Genomic DNA, 19,830 nt, shown 5'->3' with positions numbered 1-19,830 from the left:
TAGGATTTCTCAGACTTTAAAGGTAAAGGTTTTAATCAGCAATTCTTAACTTTTTTGTGGATTGCTGGCTGCATTGAGAATCTAATGGACAGTTTGAATTACTTCTACAGAAACATCACATAATTTGGAGCTGTGGGTGGTTTAGGGACACTCTGGGACCAATCTGTAGACCCTAAGTGAAGAAATCCTGCATAAGTGAGAGTAGAGAGCTTTCAGCTGCTTCTCCCAAGGTCATTTTTCTGGCACAGTCTCTTGGAGTGCCATTTGTAATGGAAACCCAATGAACACCATCTGATACTGCATGCATGTTTTCTGGAAGTTTTGTGCTCAGTTTTAAAGAGCAAACACGTTTCAGTGAGTGAAAAGAGCTAATGCCTGTAAAGCACTTAGCACCTGACATGGTTAAGTATTCATTAAAATAAAATACGATGTACATTTAATAGAATCATAACTACAAAGCTAATTACCTCTATAAAGCTCCTGCATGTCAAAAAAAACAGTTTAAAAGCCTTGGGCTAAATACTAGGACACCAGCATGCTTCCCGCTTGGATGTTTTTCCCTCCTTTTATCTCGAGTCCAATCATTTCATCCACTTCAGTACACATTTATTGTATTTCTCTCTTGAGTAAAGTAAACATTTAGAAAGGTCTAAAGGAAGGTCTAAAGGAAATCACTTTACTCCTCTGTGTCCCTTACCTGTAAAATGGGTCATATCTTCTAGGTTTCTTTCTGCCTCTCTAAGGGAGATAGGCTTATGGAGAGGGATTCAGGGAGGAAGCTCTGTTTTCTTTCTTTCTTTAATTTATTTTAATTAATTAATTAGTTTATTTTTTGGAGAGGTTTTTGCTATAGGGAGCATGCACTCTCCAGAAAGACAGAGACAGAGAGACAGAAAGCGAGAAATCACCCCCCGGGGGAATGGCCACGCCACAATCCCTTCTCCTCCATTCTCCTCTCAGGATCTTGGGCACGCACGCACACGCGCCCGGCATGAGTTTAAGCTGCCGGGTCCAGGACTCGAACCACGGTCAACTACGTGGGAGTCCAGTGACAGCCATTACGCTAACTGCTGGTCCCTCTTTATTTTTAAAGGTTTTTGTTTGTTTGTTTGTTTGTTTTTGGCGATAGGGTGCTTGCACTCACTGGAGAGACAGAGAAAGTGAGAAATCACTCCTTGGGGAGATGGCCATATAGCAGTCCTTTATCCTCCATTCTCTTTTTTGGAATTTCGGGCATGTATGCATGCATATGTGCCTGGTGTGAATTTTAAGCCACCGGGTCTGGGACTTGAACTGCAGTTGGCCATGTGGGAGTCCAGTGCTTCAACCACTATACCACCTGCTGGTCTGGAGGTGGCTTTGCTTTTTGAGATGAGAAGATGGCTTGGAAAAACCAGAGGTCATTCCTCTTTTCATGTCATTTACCCTAGCAACCACTCAGTCTGGTGGGTAGGTGTTTCTTTAAGGTTTACCTTTGTCAGTCTCTCTACATGTGGCACTGAGTTCATATCCATGTCCCTTTATCCACAGGCCAGGGGTTATCACCATGCAGGCGTTGTCGGAAGAGGACCGGAGGCTCTGGATGGAAGCCATGGATGGCCGGGAACCTGTAAGTAACAAAAGTAACAATTCAGGGAAGTAGAGCAAGAATAAAGGTCTTGAGTTGTTTATTGCTTTGCTGGTGCTGTGATTTTTGCTGTTGTTCCAAAGCCTTGAGCCCTTGCAATCAGTGTACCAGAGGTAGTTTTTAAAATCTTTTAAATCTCAGGTCGATGTTTGTGGATGTTGAGGTTGCGTTTGTGTGCATGTAGTTCCGGAGCTTTGGCCTCTCAGTCCTCAGGCATGTGTTCTGCATACCGCACCAGAATGCCCCCTTTGTAGAGGCAGGCATACTGCCTCCTTGGAGGAGGCAGAATGCAGTCTGGCTCAATGAATGCTTATTGACTATAGGATGACTCCATGGAGTAGGAGCATTCTCTCAAACCCATCTTAATGGGATAAATGGTCATAACAGTGCATATAGGTTATCAGCATCTTTTATCATTGTTGTCTGGTTCATCTTCCCGTCATCGTAGTAACTCATATCCCGTTATAAGCAGTGAGACATTATCAGGGTGGACGGAAGGAGTTAAGCCTGGGATGTGATTCATGCTCCCATTTCGGAGATGCTAGCCTCAGCTGGGTGATGTAATCTTGTGGTTTTTCTGCATCTCATGGCTTGTAGGCGTCATTCGAGAGCCGTGGGGCAGACCCCAGTATCAGAGTAGTGCTCTTTCATAGAGCCAAGAATCTCAACTGCAGTATCTCAAGGCTAGACAAATCCTAAAGGTGCAGCCTAACTGTGTTCCACCAAAAGAAGATCCGTGATGCCAGTAATTAATACTCACAAAGGTACTGCCCCAAGGGACAAAATGTGTGCAAAGGAAAAGCAGACTACTGCCCCACTGACTGTAGAACTCAGTGCCTAAAGCTTAATGGCCAGTGAAGACAAATCCAGTTCATTCATATGTCTCCTTCTGAGCCTGGAGTGGTGGTGATCTGGCAGTATAGATGAATATATCTTTCTCCTCAACTGTCTTTTTTTTTTTTTTTTGGAGAGGTTTTTGCTATAGGGCACATGTGCTCACCACCAGAGAGATAGAAAGCAAGAAATCACCCCTGCACAGAGGGGATGGCCACATTGCAATCTTGTCTCCGTTCTCCTCTCTGGATCTTGAGTACCCCTGCACACTGGCCTGACATGAGTTTAAGCCACTGGGTCCGGAACTCCAACTATGGTCAACTTAGCCATTATGCCATCTGCTGGTCCCAAGTGAGAAAGCAAGCTGCTAGGTCTGGGACTTGAACCGTGGTCGGCCCTGTAGGAGTCCAGCACCTTAATGACTGTGCCACCGGCTGGTCCCCTTATCTATGTTTTATACAAGCATGGGACTCAATTCAGTCAACTAAGCATGAGCAAATAACTAGTATTTGCCTAACATGTAATAATACAGAGTAAGATTTAAAGAACTACTTGAAGATTTAGGCACAGTTTGCTAAACTATAATTAAACATGATTTAATCTTAATTCTTCTGGGCTAAAATGTAAGGTAGCCCTAATTTTTTTTCTGAGTGCATTTTAACATACAGAATCTATCAAATGCTGATAGGCATTTTTATCTTTAAGGCTTCGTGGGTACCATAGCTGCTTGATGTTAGAGGTCTTAGAAAGCACTTTCTTAGATGTTCCTCGTCTTTGCTAGCATCATCTATTATTAGTTGGGGACTTGTTAGGCACAAGATTAGACATGTTATATCTCTTAACTCAATTATTTATCTTATGAAATAAGTTTCCTGGTCCCATTTTTTTTCCCTTTTTTTTTTCTTTTTCTGGAGAGGTTTTTGCTATAGGGCACATGCACTCGCCAGAAAGAGACAGAGAGACAGAAAGTGAGAAATCACTCCCCAGGGGAGATGGCCATGCTACAATCTCTTCTCCTCCATTCTCCTCTTGGGATCTTGGGTATGCACACACACATGCCTGGCATGAGTTTAAGCCACCAGATCTGGGACTCGAACCGCGGTCAATTACGTAGGAGTCCAGCTATGTAGACATTACGCTAACTGCTGGTCCCTCATGGTTCCATTTTATAGGTGCAGAAACTGAGGCTTAGAGGTTAAACAACTTACCCCAAGTTGCACAGCTAGCAGGTGACTGTTTTAGTAGGGTATAGGTTTAGGTTGCTGTAGCAGAGAGGTTCCAAACTAACAATGGCTTAAGGAAGATAGAAGGGGATTTCTCCCTAGCTCCCAGAAGTGAGCAGTCTATCCCTAGCAGAGCTATTGGAGTGCCATTTGTAATGGAAACCCAATAAACACCATCTGATATTGCGTGCTTGTTTTCTGGAGGTTTTGTGCTCAGTTTTAAAGAGCAAACAGGTTTCAGTGAGTGAAAAGAGCTAATGCCTGTAAAGCACTTAGCTAATGCCTGTAAAGCCATCCTCACCCTCATGACTCTCCAGGTTGCTTTCATCATTGCCATTTTTTGGCCTAAAAATGGAGATGAGAGTGTCAAAGGCAAGCATTTTGAAGGACCCAGAGGTGCACACATCACTAACATCATCCCAAACAAAATGATACGGCCACATCTATCTGTAACACAGAAAGTAAAGTGGGAACTCCAGGCTACACGTCGACAGCCAAGGGCCCTGCCAGCACCCAGGGCATGTAATTAGGTCGTAGGAAAAGTCACGACACATTTTTTTCTATGCCAAAAAAAAAAAAAAAAAGTGTCGTGACTTTTCCAATAGCCCAGTAGTACTTCAAGGAAGATGAGATGAAAAAGGATTCTACGGGTGGAGGGCTAGCACTAGCGCTGAGTCTAACCCTGTGTTAGGTTTGCATCTCTAATAGAGATTAAATACCAAACTGCCTTCTAAGAATTCTCACTCATTTCATTTCACAATTCTTCCAAATGATTCTTCAACTCATGGGGAAGAAAATGGAAAGAAAAATCCTGGCATGGCGTACTATTTTTAGTTTGGCTTAAAAAACAAAACAAACAAAACAAAACAGAAACAAAAAACAAAACAACACCACAAAAAACCACTACCACTTCCCTCTCAATAGGCTAGAGTTCTAAAACTATTTCATCAACTCCATTTTAAGCCTTCCCATCCCCCCCACCACTTGATATTTGTTCTCTGTCTATATATAATTGGTCTCTTACTAACCACTTCAATTTTCCCGTAGATTAACATCTGGCCTCTGCAGATGGAAAGCATGCTGTTGAAAGAAACATCTTCTTGCTCCAGAATGTACACATTAAAAAAAGCTTAAACACAGATCATTTTGTTTCTAAACATGATATGAAATGATTTCCTCATAGGAATATGTAGCTTGCGTTGAAAACCATACCTCTGCGTGCTTTTTAATTGCCTAAAGAGAGAGAGAAATACAAAACAAGTTATGACTGCATAATTGACTAATACTAAGCTTAATGTTGTCTCCCTTTGCCGAAAGCCTCTGGGGAATATTGCCGGAGAGATATGCTCAGTAGACAATTAGCAGCTCCAGTTTTAATCACCATCTCCTTAATTAGTTAAATCTGTCCCCTCAAATTTTGCTTTATTCTAGTTAGAGCTTTCTTTAGCTGGTCTTAGATCATGTCCCTTTTTATTTATTTAAAAAAAGTTTGTCAGAGGGTAGTTGCTCTTGCCAGAGAGACAGAGAAAGAGAAAGAGGGAGGGAGAAAGCATCCCCCAAAGGGGTATGGTCAGGCCAGAATCCCTCTCCTCCTTTTCTCCATCCCATCAGGATTTTAGGTCTGCATGCAAATGTACCCAGTGTACATCTCAAGCTGCCAGGGCTGGGATTCAAACCACACAGTTGACCATATGGGATTCAGCTTCCTTAATCACCAGGCCATAGGGTCAACCGAGAGTATTTCCTTTATTTCAGGGAGATTATTAATGGGGAGACCTATCTTCTGTTTTTATGCTTATATCTCACTTGAGCTGTGATGGATTATTTGGTGTTGAATTTTTTTTTTTCTTTCTTTTAAACAGTAGGTATTTCAGTTTCTGTCCTTTTTATTCTTTCATTATTCAATAGTACCTCAGGAAGGTTAGATGAAAAAAAAATCTGAATGAACCCCAGCTCAGCTGATTTTGCAATATTTTAGTTGTTACATAAATTACAGTTTTTAGTGCACAGTAACATTCTAGTGTAAAGATATGATGAATGTTTTTATGTTATTCATGGGCAGATAGTGAGGGAAGAAATTAGTTATGTTTCTACAGTGAAAATTATAGATTTTTATCTATATAGTGAACTCTTTAATTCTTTTAGTATAAGTGAAAGAAACCTAGTTCAAGCTTGCTTGAGAAAGACCTGGATTTATTAGCTTATGTAAATATAAAATACTGGAGTATGATAGTTTCCAACCCCTCTGGAAACTTACATAATATTTGGAGTAGATTTCTTTTGTGTTGGCTACATGGTCTTTCCATGTGCTGGTAAGATGTTTCCTAACTGTTCCAGACTTATATCTTATTACCAGAACAGGGTCCTGGCCTACAGAGGACACCAACAAAAAAAAAGGAACAGAGATCGGCAAATGTTTTCTGTGATGGAACAGATAGTAATTATTTTAGGTCCAGCCCCATAGCCTGGTGTTTAAGGGAGCCAGATTCCACATGGTTGACCATAGCCCAAATTCTGGCTTGGGCAGCCTGAAAAATATGCTGGGCACATATGCATACATGCCCCAAATTCCAACAGGATGGCGGAAAGAGGAGAAGAGGTTGCAGCATGACCATCCCCATTGAGGGAGTGTTTTTTGTTCTCTCTTGGACACAAGGAAAAAATTTTTTTTAGTTTTTTTAATCCATTTGGTCTCTGTTGTAGCTAGTCAAGTTTGCAGATGTAGTTCAGAAGCAACCATGGACAATATGTAAATGGTTGGGTGACTATGTTTCAATAAAACTTTATTCACAAAAATAGACTAGATTGGGGTCATGGGCCATAGTCTGTTGCTTCTTAATATATAAGCTTAGTGGAAAGAATTTTCATAAAGTCCCATATTTGAGTTTTGTTGGACTAAGTACTTGATCTAGAGGAATGGACAGATGAGTTTACCAGAGCATAGACACCTGCCCACTTCACTAAATCTGTGTAAATGGTGGAGGAGGTTGACTTTATTATATGAGGGAGGTGGCTAGACATGAGGCAGGCAAAACCAACAGTTTCTCCTTACTCTGAGATCTCTAATACATTAAATGTTATATTCAGAGAGCTTTCTCTTTGATACTTAGTTAAAGGTGAAAACCATAATATTTCCATTAACATCATACTTAGGGTGGAAGACTGAATGCTTTTCTTCAAAAATTGGAGATAAAGAGTGTTTATTCTTACCACTCTGGTAATAGAAGTTCTAACCGGTGCAGGAGGGCAAGGAGATAATATATAAGACATACAGACTGGAAAGGAAGATAGAAAACCACTCCCATTTGCAGATAAGATGATTGTGTAGAAAATCTTAGGGAATCTACAAAAAATTCTAAGAAATAGTGAGCTCAGCAAGGTCATAGGGTACAAGGTAAATATATACACAGAATCCATTGTATTTCTATATACTAGCCAGAAGTGTATGGTAAGCAGAGCTCAAAACAGTACCATTTTATAATTCTTCTCCCCCAAAATGAAATGCTTATGTATGAGTCTAATTCTAAAACTTACCAAGTGCTTATGAAACAAATCAAAGATCTAAATAAGTAGATAGCTATATATACTAGGAAGTCAGTTCTCCTCAAATTGATGTATAGGTTTAATGGAATTCCTATCAGAATCTCAGCAAGATTTTTTTGTAGATAGAGACAGTCTTGTTCTAAAATTTATATTAAAGGGAACTTCAAAATTTTCATGGAAAATGGAATTAAAATATGAGTTTATTCTGTACTAAACATTTTGAAATCCATGAGGCCAGCAAGTGGCATGGTAGTTAAGGCACTGGACTCTCACATGGCCGATCACAGTTTGAATCCCGGACCTGGCGACTTGCTTTCTCATTTCCCTCCTTCTCTCTGTCTCTTTCTAGTGATCATAGTTAAAATAATAATAGTAAGTAGAAGAATTCGTTTTTAAAAATTGAAAGCCATGCGTAATTTTTTTCGTGATACGTATTTTTCACAAGCTTTTGAAGACCACTTGTATAAAGGCACAGAAACTAGAATAGTGAAAACAGTTTCATAAAAGAAGAAGGAAGTAATCATGGTACCTTATTTTAAAATTTTCTTCTTTTGGGACTGGCAGATGGCATAATGGTTGCATTGCTGGACACCCAGAAGGCTGACTGTGGTTTGAGTCCTGGACCCAGAGGCTTGAAACTAATGTTGGGTGTATGTGTGTGTGCCCCAAATCCCCATGAGAAGGGATTGTGATATGGCCATTCCCTGGGAGTGATGTTACACTTTCTGTCTCTCTCTATCTTTCTGTCCGGTGAGCACACATGCCTATAGCAAAAATCACTTTAAAAAAAAAAATAGAAACAGAAGCTGGCAGGTGACATGGTGGTTGAGAGTGCTAGATTCCTACATGGTTGAACACGGTTCCAGTCCCGGCCCTGGTGGTTTGACTTGCTTTCTCACTCTCTCTCTATCTCTCTCTCTCTCTCTCACTCTCACCTCTCTGGTCAAATTGAAAATGAATAAATGGATAAATAAAGTTAAATAAAACAATTCTCGAAAAAATAAACAGAAAAACAAAACCATAAAACTTTCTTCTTTTGTTGGGCTGGCAGGTTAGATATAGTGGTTAAGGCACTGGATCCCACATGGCTGAATCAGTAGTTCGAGTTGCAGACCTAGTTGCTTGAAATGTAAACATGCTGGGTATGTTTGTGTGTGCCCAAAATCCCAAGGGAAGAATGGAGGAGAAGGAATTATGACATAGCCACCCCCCTGGAGGCTGATTTCTTACTTTCCCTTTCTCTCTGTCTTTCCCCCCCATCTTGCCCCCTGGCAAGTGCATGTGGCCTGTGGCAAAAATCTAAAACAATGTTTAAAAACTTCCTTTATAGCTACAGCAGTCAAAGCAATGGTATTGACAGAAGGATAGACATGTAGATCAATAGAACAGAATAAGGAACCCAGAAATAGACTACACAAATATGCTTAATTGACTTTTGACAGAGGCGCAAAAACAGTTCAGTGGAGGGAAGATAGCGTTTTCCACAAACGTTGTTTTTTTAAAACGCTGCCCATCATAGGCAGGAAAAATGATCTTCAGCTTAAACTTCGTATCTTACATAGAAATTAATCCAAGATGGATCATAGATTTAAATGTAAAACATAAGACTATAAAACTTTTAGAGGAATATGGGACCAGCATTTAGCGTAATGGCTATGTCGCTGGACTCCCACGTAGTCGACCACGGTTCGCATCCTGGACCCAGTGGCTTAAACTCACTCCAGGCACATGTGCGTGCATGCCCAAGATCTTGAGAGAAGAATGGAGGAGAAGGGATTGCGATGTGGCCATCCCCCCAGGGGGTGATTTCTTGCTTTCTGTCTCTCTGTTTCTGTCTGTCTGGTGAGTGTACCCGCCCTATAGCAAAAACCTCTCCAAAAAAAGAAAAAAAAAACTTTTAGAGGAATATGTGGGAGAAAGTTCTTGGGACCTAGGCCTAGGTGTAGTTTTTGTATGTGACATCAAAAGCATGACCCATAAACTAAACAATGCAAAAGTTTTTCTTTAAAATTTATCATCAAATTTTAAATTTTACATTTTCCTCAAAATTAACACCCTTTGTTCTGTGTATGAAAGACCTTTTTAAGAAGGTGCAAAGACAGTCTATAGAGTGGCAGAAAATTTTCACAAAAACCTGTATCTGACAAGATATAAGAAGAACTCAAAGCGGGACCAGCAGTTAGCGTAATGGCTATGTCGCTGGACTCCGTGGTTCAAGTCCCGGACCCGGCGGCTTAAACTCATGCCAGGCACATGTGCGTGCGTGCCCAAGATCCCAAGAGGAGAATGGAGGAGAAGGGATTGCGGCATGGCCATCCCCCCTGGGGGGGGTGATTTCTCGCTTTCTATTTCTCTGTCTCTCTCTGGCAAGTACAGCACCCTACAGCGAAAAACCTCTCAAATAAAAAAAAAAAATAATAAAGAACTCAAAGCGTAACAGTCAGAAATAATCCATGTAGACAACAGACAAAAAACAAGCAGAGACATTTTGCCAAATGGGCTATACAGTTAGCAAATAAGCACATGAAAAGATGTTCAGTATCATTAACTGTTAAGGCAGGGCAAACTAAAACCACAGTGAATTGTCACTACACAACTATCAGAATGACTAAAATTAAAAATAGTGAAAATACTAAGTGCTGGGAAGGATGCAGAGAAATTAGATCTCTTATACATTGCTGGTGGAAATGTAACATGATACAGCCTCTCTGGAGTCACTATGTAGTTTCTAATAAAACTAAATAATGTACTTATCCCGGATAAATGAAAACTTAGTTTTAAACAGAAACCTCTAGAGAGATGGTCGTAGAAGCTTTATTCCTAGTAACTCCAAACAGGACACACCAAAATGTCCTCCAGTGGGTGAATAGTTAAGCAAACTGGCACAACTATACAATGGAATATTACTTGGCATTAGGAACAAAATGAGCTATTGGTGCACACAGTAGCTGTATGCATCTCAGGGACATTACACGAAGTAAAAAAGGTCAGTCTCAGAAAGCCATCTAACATATGCTTCCATTTTGTAGAGTTCTAGAAGTGATAGTTATAGAAATGGAGACTAGAGTACTGATTTCCAGAGTACAGGGCCAGTGGGAGTGGGAAGCCACTGTAGAGAGGGTAGCGCAGGAAGTTCCTTCACGGAACAGTTCTGTGTCTGGATCATAGTGCTATTAGGTTGTCGGGGAAGTCATGACACATTTTCCTATGTTTTCCTTTGCAAAAATGTGTCATGACTATCCCGATGACCCAGTAGTTTACAAAATTATATCAAAGTATATGTGTATGCGTCTGTACAATTCTACACATACCCAAATGAGAGCCTGTAAAACATACTGAAGTGTGAACAAAGTATGTGTTTTAGCTAACGGTAAATACCCATGCCATTTGGTACAGTATATTGAGTTGTCGATACAGTCATGAGCATTTTTGCATAGAAAAACACAGAAAAGTGTGCCATGGCTTTTCCGACGGCCCAGTATTATAGCTACCAGAGATAGTGTTGCTGGGGAAAGCAGGGTTAAGGAGTCACAGGACATTCTCTGCCATTGTTACAATTTCTTTTGAGTCTACACCTAATTTTTCAAAAAAGAAAAAAAAATGCAACAAAGTTTGTCAGGTAAAGATAGCTAGTGAGGTGAAGTTTTGGAGTGATTGTGCTGGCTTTTCTTCACTTTCTATTAAATCCGAGTTGACAAGCAATAGCGTTACCATTACAACTGCATAGCTCTGTTCTGCTCTTCTGTGGCCATTGTTATCTAAGACCTGGGAGCAAGCGACTTTCCATGTTAAATTGGACATGAAAACATTTATTCAAGCTGCATAAATAGCACAGCTCAGAGAAATTTTAGAGATAGCAAATCACTTTTCGCTAGTTCTGATACCAAAGCTGTCTCTCCTTTTCTCTTTGCGTGTTGTCGGTAAGCATGTTTGCTAAAAGCGAACACGTTAAAATCGCTACCAGCCCACCGTCATTGCCAACATGCACACCTCGCCTGAAGTATTTATTATCCGTGTACTACGGAAAGATGGCTTAGAAGTGGGTTGGACTTAGAAAGAAGGTTGTCTGGGGCCTCAGAGCTTGGCTCAGCCTCTTTGAACTGCGTTTCTATATATCCCCTTAGCTGTGATTAGTGGTGTCTGTTTGGCACTTGCTTACACTACCTCCTTATTTGAGAGGTATTAGCTCTCCTTCGCAACCCAAGGATTCTTCAGTTAAATTAATTATTTCTCCACTTTGAGCCAGTGCCTGAATCTCTTTCGACAGCTAGGTTTGAAGGTGGCAGATGATAGACTTATGTGTAATTAGATTAAGAAGATAAGGAACAGGTGGTGTAGTGTCAACAGTTGTGTGTAAGTCCATGCATGAGGTTGAAATATATGAAACTGCCACTTCTGTAGGCAAAAATGACCAGATATTGGTAGTTTTCTTCTTTTTTTTTGGAGAGGTTTTTTTTTCTTGCTATAGGGCACGTGCGCTTGCCAGAAATACAGAGACAGAACGCAGGAAATCACCCTGCAGGGGTGATGGCCACGCTACAATCCCTTCTCCTCCTCTCTCCTCTCGGGAGTTTGGGCACACACGCACACGCGCCCAGCGTGAGTTTAAGCCACTGGGTCCGGGACTCAAACCGCTGTCGACTACATAGGAGTCCAGCAACATAGCCATTACGCCAACTGCTGGTCCCAATATTGGTAGTTTCTTACTGCTCAACTTCATAGCTGTATCACAGAAAGCAGCCCATATGTAAGCTGATAGGACACACTTATTTATGGAGGAGGGAACACTGCCTAAAAGTGCAGTGCATTGATTTCTGGTAAATAATCCAGGGCTCCTATCTTCCAGCTTTGTGCTGTTTTGATCGCAAAAACACACTGCAGATTAGGAAGCCATAGTGGAAATAGTGTCTACCCTCCCTTTGAAGTGGAGTTACTGAATTGTGGCTACTGCTATGGAAGAGTGGAAAGACCAAGGGGAAAGCATTTCTCTAGTAAAAGACAGTGTTGCTTCCTTCCGGCCCCCTCTGTGTTAGTCTTTTTGTATTTTGGGACTGAACAAAATGTGTCCTCTCTCACCTCTCCTTACTGTGTCCTAACTCTAGCTGGTAGTCCTTCAAGAGCTCACAGAACACACAGACAGTTGTATTGCATCTTATGTTCTGCATTTGATGTCTGAGAAGAATACGCTGTTAAGAGTATTTAAAGGAGAAAGTAAGATTGATCACTATTAAGAGCAGATCTCAAGATCAGAGGCAGAATGTCATGGCAGTTAAGACTGCGAGCTCACGCAACCTGGGTTTAAATCTCTACTGTACTGCTCACTGCCTTTCTGGAAAATAACAGCATTTTGGAACATGTTTCCTTGCCTGCAAAATGGGGATAATAATAGCATCTACCTCTTGATCCTCATTGTTTTGTAAGGATTAACATATATGGAACTGTATTTACATGGTGAGGTGATCATTCCAAAGTAGTTCATTGGCTTTTTTAAAGTAAAGGATACAGATATCGGGCACCTGAGTTTTCTTTCTAGTTCTATTTCAAAATGTTGTGGTTCATTTGAACGGTTTATTTAAAGTTACCTTGCCCCAGTTCACCAGAGTGCCAGGTAGGGAACGCTTTCACTAGCGTGGAAAATATGATTCCATTTAGCAGTCAGTCTGAACTCTCAGGATACGAGTGGAGGAGCATGAAGTAATCTTCAGCCTCCTTTGATGCAGCCCAGGCCTGGCGATTCCTAATCCCAGCTGTATGCTAAACTCCGCTCACCAGTCCGCTGCCGATGCTTCCCTTCCTTTTTCCTAGCCAAAATAAATCATTGTAAGAGTATGGGTAGTTAAGAAGGAGTGGGGTGAAATTGCTACGCTCCAGTGTGATGATGTAGGCCTTATTCCTCTCTGAGCGGAGAAACGGTTTGGAAGTACAGTTCTGCTCGTTTTGTGAAAATTCTCTTGTTAATACCATAGGGTGCAATGGGGGAAGAGTCTGAAAGTGCGGTCCTCAGTTTGCTTTTCATTTCCCTATCTCCCACGCCTATCCACCTCAAGTTACTTGCAGCATACCTCCTGATTATTGTTATTGTTGTTATTATCCTTTGTGTGTGTGTCTGTGTTTGTGTGTGTGTGTCTTTGTCTCATACTGAATCCAGAAGAAAGTTATGAGCTTCATCTTAGGGTTGTGCCAGTATTTTTTTTTTTTTTTTTTTTTTTGAGAGATTTTCACTGTAGGGCACGTGCGCTCGCCAGACAGACAGAGAGAGACATAGAAACAGAAAGCGAGAAATCACCCCCCAGGGGGGATGGTCACGCCGCAATCTCTTCTCCTCCATTCTCCTCTCGGGATCTTGGGCACGCACGCACACGCGCCCGGCGTGAGTTTTAAGCCACCGGGTCCGGGACACGAACCGCTGTCGACTATGTGGGAGTCCAGCGACATAGCCATTACGCTAACTGCTGGTTCCCGTGCCAGTATTTTTATGTAGGTGAAATTCATAATGGTTGCATGTTCTATCCTATCAAGGTGCTCAAGTCTTGAATTTAATAATAATCATCTCTCTTCTGTTCATTTTGGTTAGATTGTGTAGAAGAAAAATCTCTCATGGAAATTCGAGAATGTTTTATTAACCAACTTGAGCTGCAAGGCAGGAGAAAAGAGGTCAGGCGAAAGTGTTTTATGTTAGAGTTGATGAAGTTTTTCTAAGAAATGGAACTTTTGATTGACAGAAGACTTTTGCTCTAACCCTGTAAGTTTTGTAACATGTTGGTGACCCTTACTCAATTCCCAGGTATTCTTTCAACATTTAGCAAATGTTTATAGATTATATAACAATCACTTTGACAGGCATTGATGATCCCAAGATGAGGATGGACCACATTAATAGGAATTTTGTTTGTTTGCTGTTGTTGCCTGGCACAGTGGCCTACAGAGAGTAAGCCATCAACAGGTATCGGTTAGACAGCTAGAGTCAAAACTCAAGGGGAGGGTTTAGGATGACTGAGGTGGTTTTCTTAGGGAATTGGGTTGCCTCCATTACCTGAGAGTATGTGGGTAGATTTGAAATGATTGGAATTCCTTTATTTATAGCACATGTAGATACCTGTCTACTTATTTGTTCTAGAGTTTTGCTAAATGATCATTAACTTTTTTTGTACCATGGAATCATTTGGAAATTAGGTTAAACCTTTATACTTACTCTCAGAATGTTTATAAATGCAAAAATAAAACATATGGTTTAAAAAGAAAAATTATATGGCAATATAGCTCCCAAAATATTAAAAATATCATTATATATGTGTATATATGTTTAATATATATACATATATATACACACAAATACATATATATTAATTAAAACATTTTTTGTATATGCATATATTTGTATATATAAATATATTTAGATATTTATATAATATATATTTATATATTTAACATATATACATATATAACAATTGTTTTTAATAATATATATTATATAAAAGTATATGTAAATAATATATATAGTTATTTATAAGCATGCAGAAACATTGTCAGCTATTATTGTTTAGTCTTTGTATCTTCAGTGGGTAGTGTCTGGCACAGATTAGGTTGTTCAGTACATTCTTGTCAAATTACTAAGCAATTGAACCTAAGGAATATTCAAAAATTTGGTTGGTTTGATGTGACTTGTTCTTTTCATTATTTGCCTATTTGAGCATTTTTCTATGATACACATCAAGTGGAATTGCTAGGTCAAATGGCATGTACATTTCATAGTCTAATAGGTATAGCCCAATTACTCTCCTCACCAAAAAAAGTACCAAATTTGTACACTCCTTCCAGTCACTTAGGAGGGTGCCTGTTTTCTCCACACTGTGGCCAACGCTGCAGACTTTGCATCTTTGCCTGAATGTGTACATGGGTCTACCAATATGATCAGGGAAGATCAGAGCTTGTTTCCATTTGCATTTCTCAAATTATAAACAGGATCGAACAATTTTTCTCATATTTATCAGCCATTTATAGTTTTCTCCTTTTTTAATACATGAATCATGTGCCAGACACTGTTGGAAGTATACTTAGAACACTGTCTGGCACATGATTAATGCTACATAAACTATTATTATTATTATTCCTTTTTCAAATTTCTGGCCTTAGGATTACACCCATCTTGTTTCTCAGCTCTGCTTCCAAGAGTCCAAACTTATTTTTTTCTGGGGTTCTTTCCTTAATGGATATGATTTTCCTTTTAGTCCTTGCTGGCATCTCTTATCTTCTCTCAGCCCAGCCCTGTTGCTCAGGATGGGAGTGGTGGATAGCAGAGGCCTCTGAGCCAAATGTGCACTCCTTGCTTCTCACCTTTGCCATCTCCTGCTTCTCAGACTGCATGATGTGGATGGGAACTTGCGTGTCCTCTGCACCTCCCTCCTCTCTGTGCACCACCTGCCAACTTCCCCAGGCACACGGAAGTCCTTCCAACGGCCAAGTAGGAAATATCCCTGCCCTCCTCAGGCAGTCATAGGAACTGTATTTTATAATGCACAAGAAGACATTGCAGTCCAAAAAGCCTTCCTGACATGGATAATGGCCCTCCACCTGGCGGAGTGTGCGTCTCTTTCCACCGTTCTTTCTACCTGTGTTTCATCTCAGAGGAGGGAGAGAAGGTGGCTGCCACTCTCTCTACCTAGTCTAGAGGGCCTTGGCCTGCCTGCTCCCTGGTTTGTTAACCCTACATACAGTTTTATATTTTCTAGAAGTTCCTTCTTCCATTTTTGTGGCCTTAGATTAACTACCGCTCACCCTCCTCTGAAAAGGTTGGTGTGAATGTCTGTAACTTTGAAGATTTCTGTTGTTTGTTAGTTGCTCATTTGAGTCAGAACTAAGGCCATTTTAAGAGTTTCCTATTTTGTTTTCTCCATCTGGAAGATGACATGTTGGCACTTCAAGAATTTATCAGAGGCTGTGTGTGTGTGTGTGTGTGTGTGTGTGTGTGTACGTACACATTAGCTCATTAATTTTTTTTTAACTTTTTTTTTTGAAATAATTTCAAACTTAAAAATGCTTGAAAAATATTTAAAAAAATTCTAGACTATCCTTCACTCAGATACCAAAAATGTTAATATCTTATAAAAGATACCCAAAATATTAATGTCTTATAATTACCACAGTATAAAATAATTATCAAATCAGGAAATTACCATTAATGTAATATTGTTGTCTATTTTACAGACCTCGAAATTTGTCCTTTGTCCCACCTGTAAACACATGCTTTTCTTGGTCCAGGATTCAAATGTGATCACACATTGCTTTTAGTTGTCACGTCCCCTTAATTTAATTTAACCTGAAACAGTTAAGAGGCTTGGCTTTTTAAATAAGCATAACCACCAGCTGATGTCCAGATAGTTGAACATCAGGACAACATCCTATCTCTGTTCCCATCTGACAGTGTATTTGGGGACTGTTGTCACTATTCTTCCCCCATCTAGGTAATAATTCATACCTTTCCACCATCAAACCACTTAGGCTTCTCTTTCTTTATCATCTTCCAGAGGCTCTCTGATATATTATATATTCAATCTCAGGGTTTAGAATACATCGATTTCTTTTGAAAATTTTATCTTTTTTCCTGTCTACTCATATCATGTATTCTTTCTTGCACAAATGACTATGTTTATTATTTATATTATAGTTGTTGATTTACAGACGTTTGAGGCCATAATATGATTTTTTTTTTTGGAGAGATTTTCACTGTAGGGCGCGTGCGCTCGCCAGACAGACAGAGAGAGACATAGAGACAGAAAGCGAGAAATCACCCCCCAGGGGGGATGGTCACGCCGCAATCCCTTCTCCTCCATTCTCCTCTCGGGATCTTGGGCACGCACGCACACGCGCCCGCATGAGTTCTAAGCCACCGGGTCCGGGACACGAACCGCGGTCGACTACGTGGGAATCCAGCGACATAGCCATTACGCTAACTGCTGGTTCCCGCCATAATATGATTTTAATAGGTGTTCTATAGTGTGACCTCCCACCTTGGGCAACAGCACCATCTCTCAGATGTTATGGCAGATATTCATGGGAGTAGAGATTAAGGGTAGATTAGTTTCTGTTTTTTTTTTTTTTTTCTCTGTAGGAAAAGCAGTTGCTAAAAGATGTTTTAAGAGTGACTTTGTTCACTTGAAGAATGATTGAGGAGGCTCTTATGTCCATTTCTGCAGCTTTCTCTTATATTGTAAAAGCCAAAAAGTGGTAATATTTGTTAATGATCAAATCAAAGATGGTATTTAAAAAAATATGTTGACAGAAGGACCCAGAGGCATTTTGAGTATTAGGAAGTCTGTGAAGTAGGTTGTTTGCTTTGTGGTAAGGCGTGGAACAAGATAAGCATTTCTGAAAAATTATCTTTGGGTTTGCTGAAGCATGGTCAAGTCAGAAAGGCTCATGATAACAGTGTTACCACATTTTTTTTTTTTTTAAGTTGTATTCCCAAAATCTGGCTCCACAATCCTGGGAGAAAACACTAGAACAAGTAAACACATCCTAAAAAGCAAAGTCATTTTGTAGTATGGTTTAAAAAATCTTTTCTTTTGGTTATCCATAAGATGGTGCAGACATGCGGTCTAGTGGTTACAGCCAAAGGCAGAGGAAAAGGAACAGGGCCCTGACCAGCCCCAGCCAGCTGCCCTTGCTCCCACGCGCTGTGTGGTCTTGACCCAACGCCCAGAACAGTGAGAGGCCCTCTCTGTCTACCTCTTTCTTTTTAAAAGTAGAAAAAGTAAAGGGGATTGGAGAACCAGAAATGGAACTCACATTCCTCAGTTTAGAAATATGCCCTCTTGCGATTACTCATTGCTAATTCATTTTGTTTTCACCATAAATCTAAAAAGAGGTTTACCTTGGGTAGACCAAGAGAATCATCAACATTCTTGAGGTAATTGTGGATTTTTGTTTGTTTTGGTTTTTGAAGGAGATGATAATAGTGCCTAGCACTGAAATATATTGGAATATTTTTCAACTTTTTCTCTTGAAACTACTTTGCTAAGATGAATGTCAGTTTCTTCTGTAGAAGTTGTTGACTATGCCAGACATTTTGGAAGATAATAATATTCTGCTTTGACTGCTTTTCTACCTGCATCATACCTCCATATATTGTCTTCCCAGGAAGATGCTGACTTACTAAGGGAGGAATTGATCATGTCCTTTGTGTCTTTGATATAATCTACATACAGTGTTAATAGAATTCTGTGAAACACAATAAACACTCACCACTCATTGGATTAACTTGGAGGCCATGAGTTCAGTGGGGTTCTGTTCTCTAGTCTATAATCAGGTTCATTTGTTGAATGTCTTGGGGTCTGGTTATTGTTGAACTTGTATATAGAAATCTATCCAAATAAATAGAAATTCATTAAGGCAAGAATCTTGTCTGTGTTTTTCGCTATATCTCCCTAGCACCTAGGACAGCCCCTGGTTAAGGATACTAAGGATATTGATTGAAAATTGATACTTAAAGATACGTTTTTGAATGAAAGAAAGAATGAATGGATACGAGAGAGAGAGAGAGAGAGAGAGAGAGAGAGCGAGCGAGAGCCCAAGGGCACGTTTCTCTCTGTCTTTTTAAAAATTTGCTATAAGGTGTGTGTACTCACTGGAGAGACAGAAAAAAAGAATACCCCTAAGGGGGAATGCCCATGCCACAATCCCTTTTCCTCCACTCTTCTCTTGACATTTGGGGCATGCACATGCCCCCAGCATGTTTTCTAAGCTGCCAGGTCTGGGACTCAAACCATGTAGCCAGACATGTGGGATCCAGATACCTTAACCACCACACCACTAGCTGGACCTATGTTTCTCTTTGTAGCCACAAGCTTTGAACTCACTACATTTACTTCCATGCTGCTCAGAAATCTTTCTTCATTTCTTGGTGATTATTGGTCTATGGCAGAAACCAGCACACTGCACAGAGAAAGTCTCAGGTCAGGCGGCTTATTGATCTGTGATCTTTCATTTGTTATATACTATCTCTAGCAATAACAGGAAATTAGGGTGTATGTGTGTGGATGTGTACATGTATATATAAAAATATAAATTGATATATATGCTTGTGTGTATATATATTTTTAAATATCTTGCCGTCTGCTGGCCTCAAGGATACTGGTGGTACCATTTTCTTCTACAAGATGGCATCCTGACTGACCACTAGTAACCAGAGCTCTGAGCACCATTGTGTATTTTCATAAATTCAAGGAAATCCAGACAGCTTGCTTTCTCACTTTCCCTCACTCTTTTCTTTCGCTCTGTCCCTCTCTGGTCAGAGGGAGGGAGGGAGGGAGGGAGGAAGAAAGTTCTTAAAAAATGATTTCCATCGTTTTCTCTGTAGAGGTCTTTGACTTCCTTGGCTATATTTATTACTAGGTATCGTATACTTTTTGTGGCTATGGTAAATGGTAAACTTTCTTCAGTTCTGCCTATTTGCTGTTTTTATATAGAAATGTTATAGATTTTTGTTAGTTGATTTTGTATCCTGCCACTTTACTGTAGTCATTTATTACTTTGAAAAGTTTTTTCGTGGATACCTTTGGGTCTTCTATGTATATAGTCACATCATCTGCAAAAAGAGATAATTTC

The 19,830-nt window shown here is 40.1% G+C and overlaps 1 protein-coding gene across 1 annotated transcript in view; it reads left to right on the top strand.

The window, feature by feature from the left end:
• The window catches only part of ARHGAP26 (Rho GTPase activating protein 26), a gene marked incomplete in the record, with an annotated part of 513,022 nt that overhangs the window by 191,614 nt on the left and 301,578 nt on the right, over nucleotides 1–19,830 (top strand). The window contains 1 exon segment of the mRNA XM_027770414.1: nucleotides 1,531–1,609. Coding sequence (XP_027626215.1) covers nucleotides 1,531–1,609 — 79 coding nt within the window.

Source organism: Tupaia chinensis, unplaced genomic scaffold, assembly GCF_000334495.1.
Source record: "Tupaia chinensis unplaced genomic scaffold, TupChi_1.0 Scaffold000132_1, whole genome shotgun sequence".
NCBI classification, from domain to species: Eukaryota; Metazoa; Chordata; class Mammalia; order Scandentia; family Tupaiidae; genus Tupaia; species Tupaia belangeri.
The sequence above is the reverse complement of the archived record's forward strand: the minus strand, read 5'-3'. Positions and strand labels throughout refer to the sequence as shown.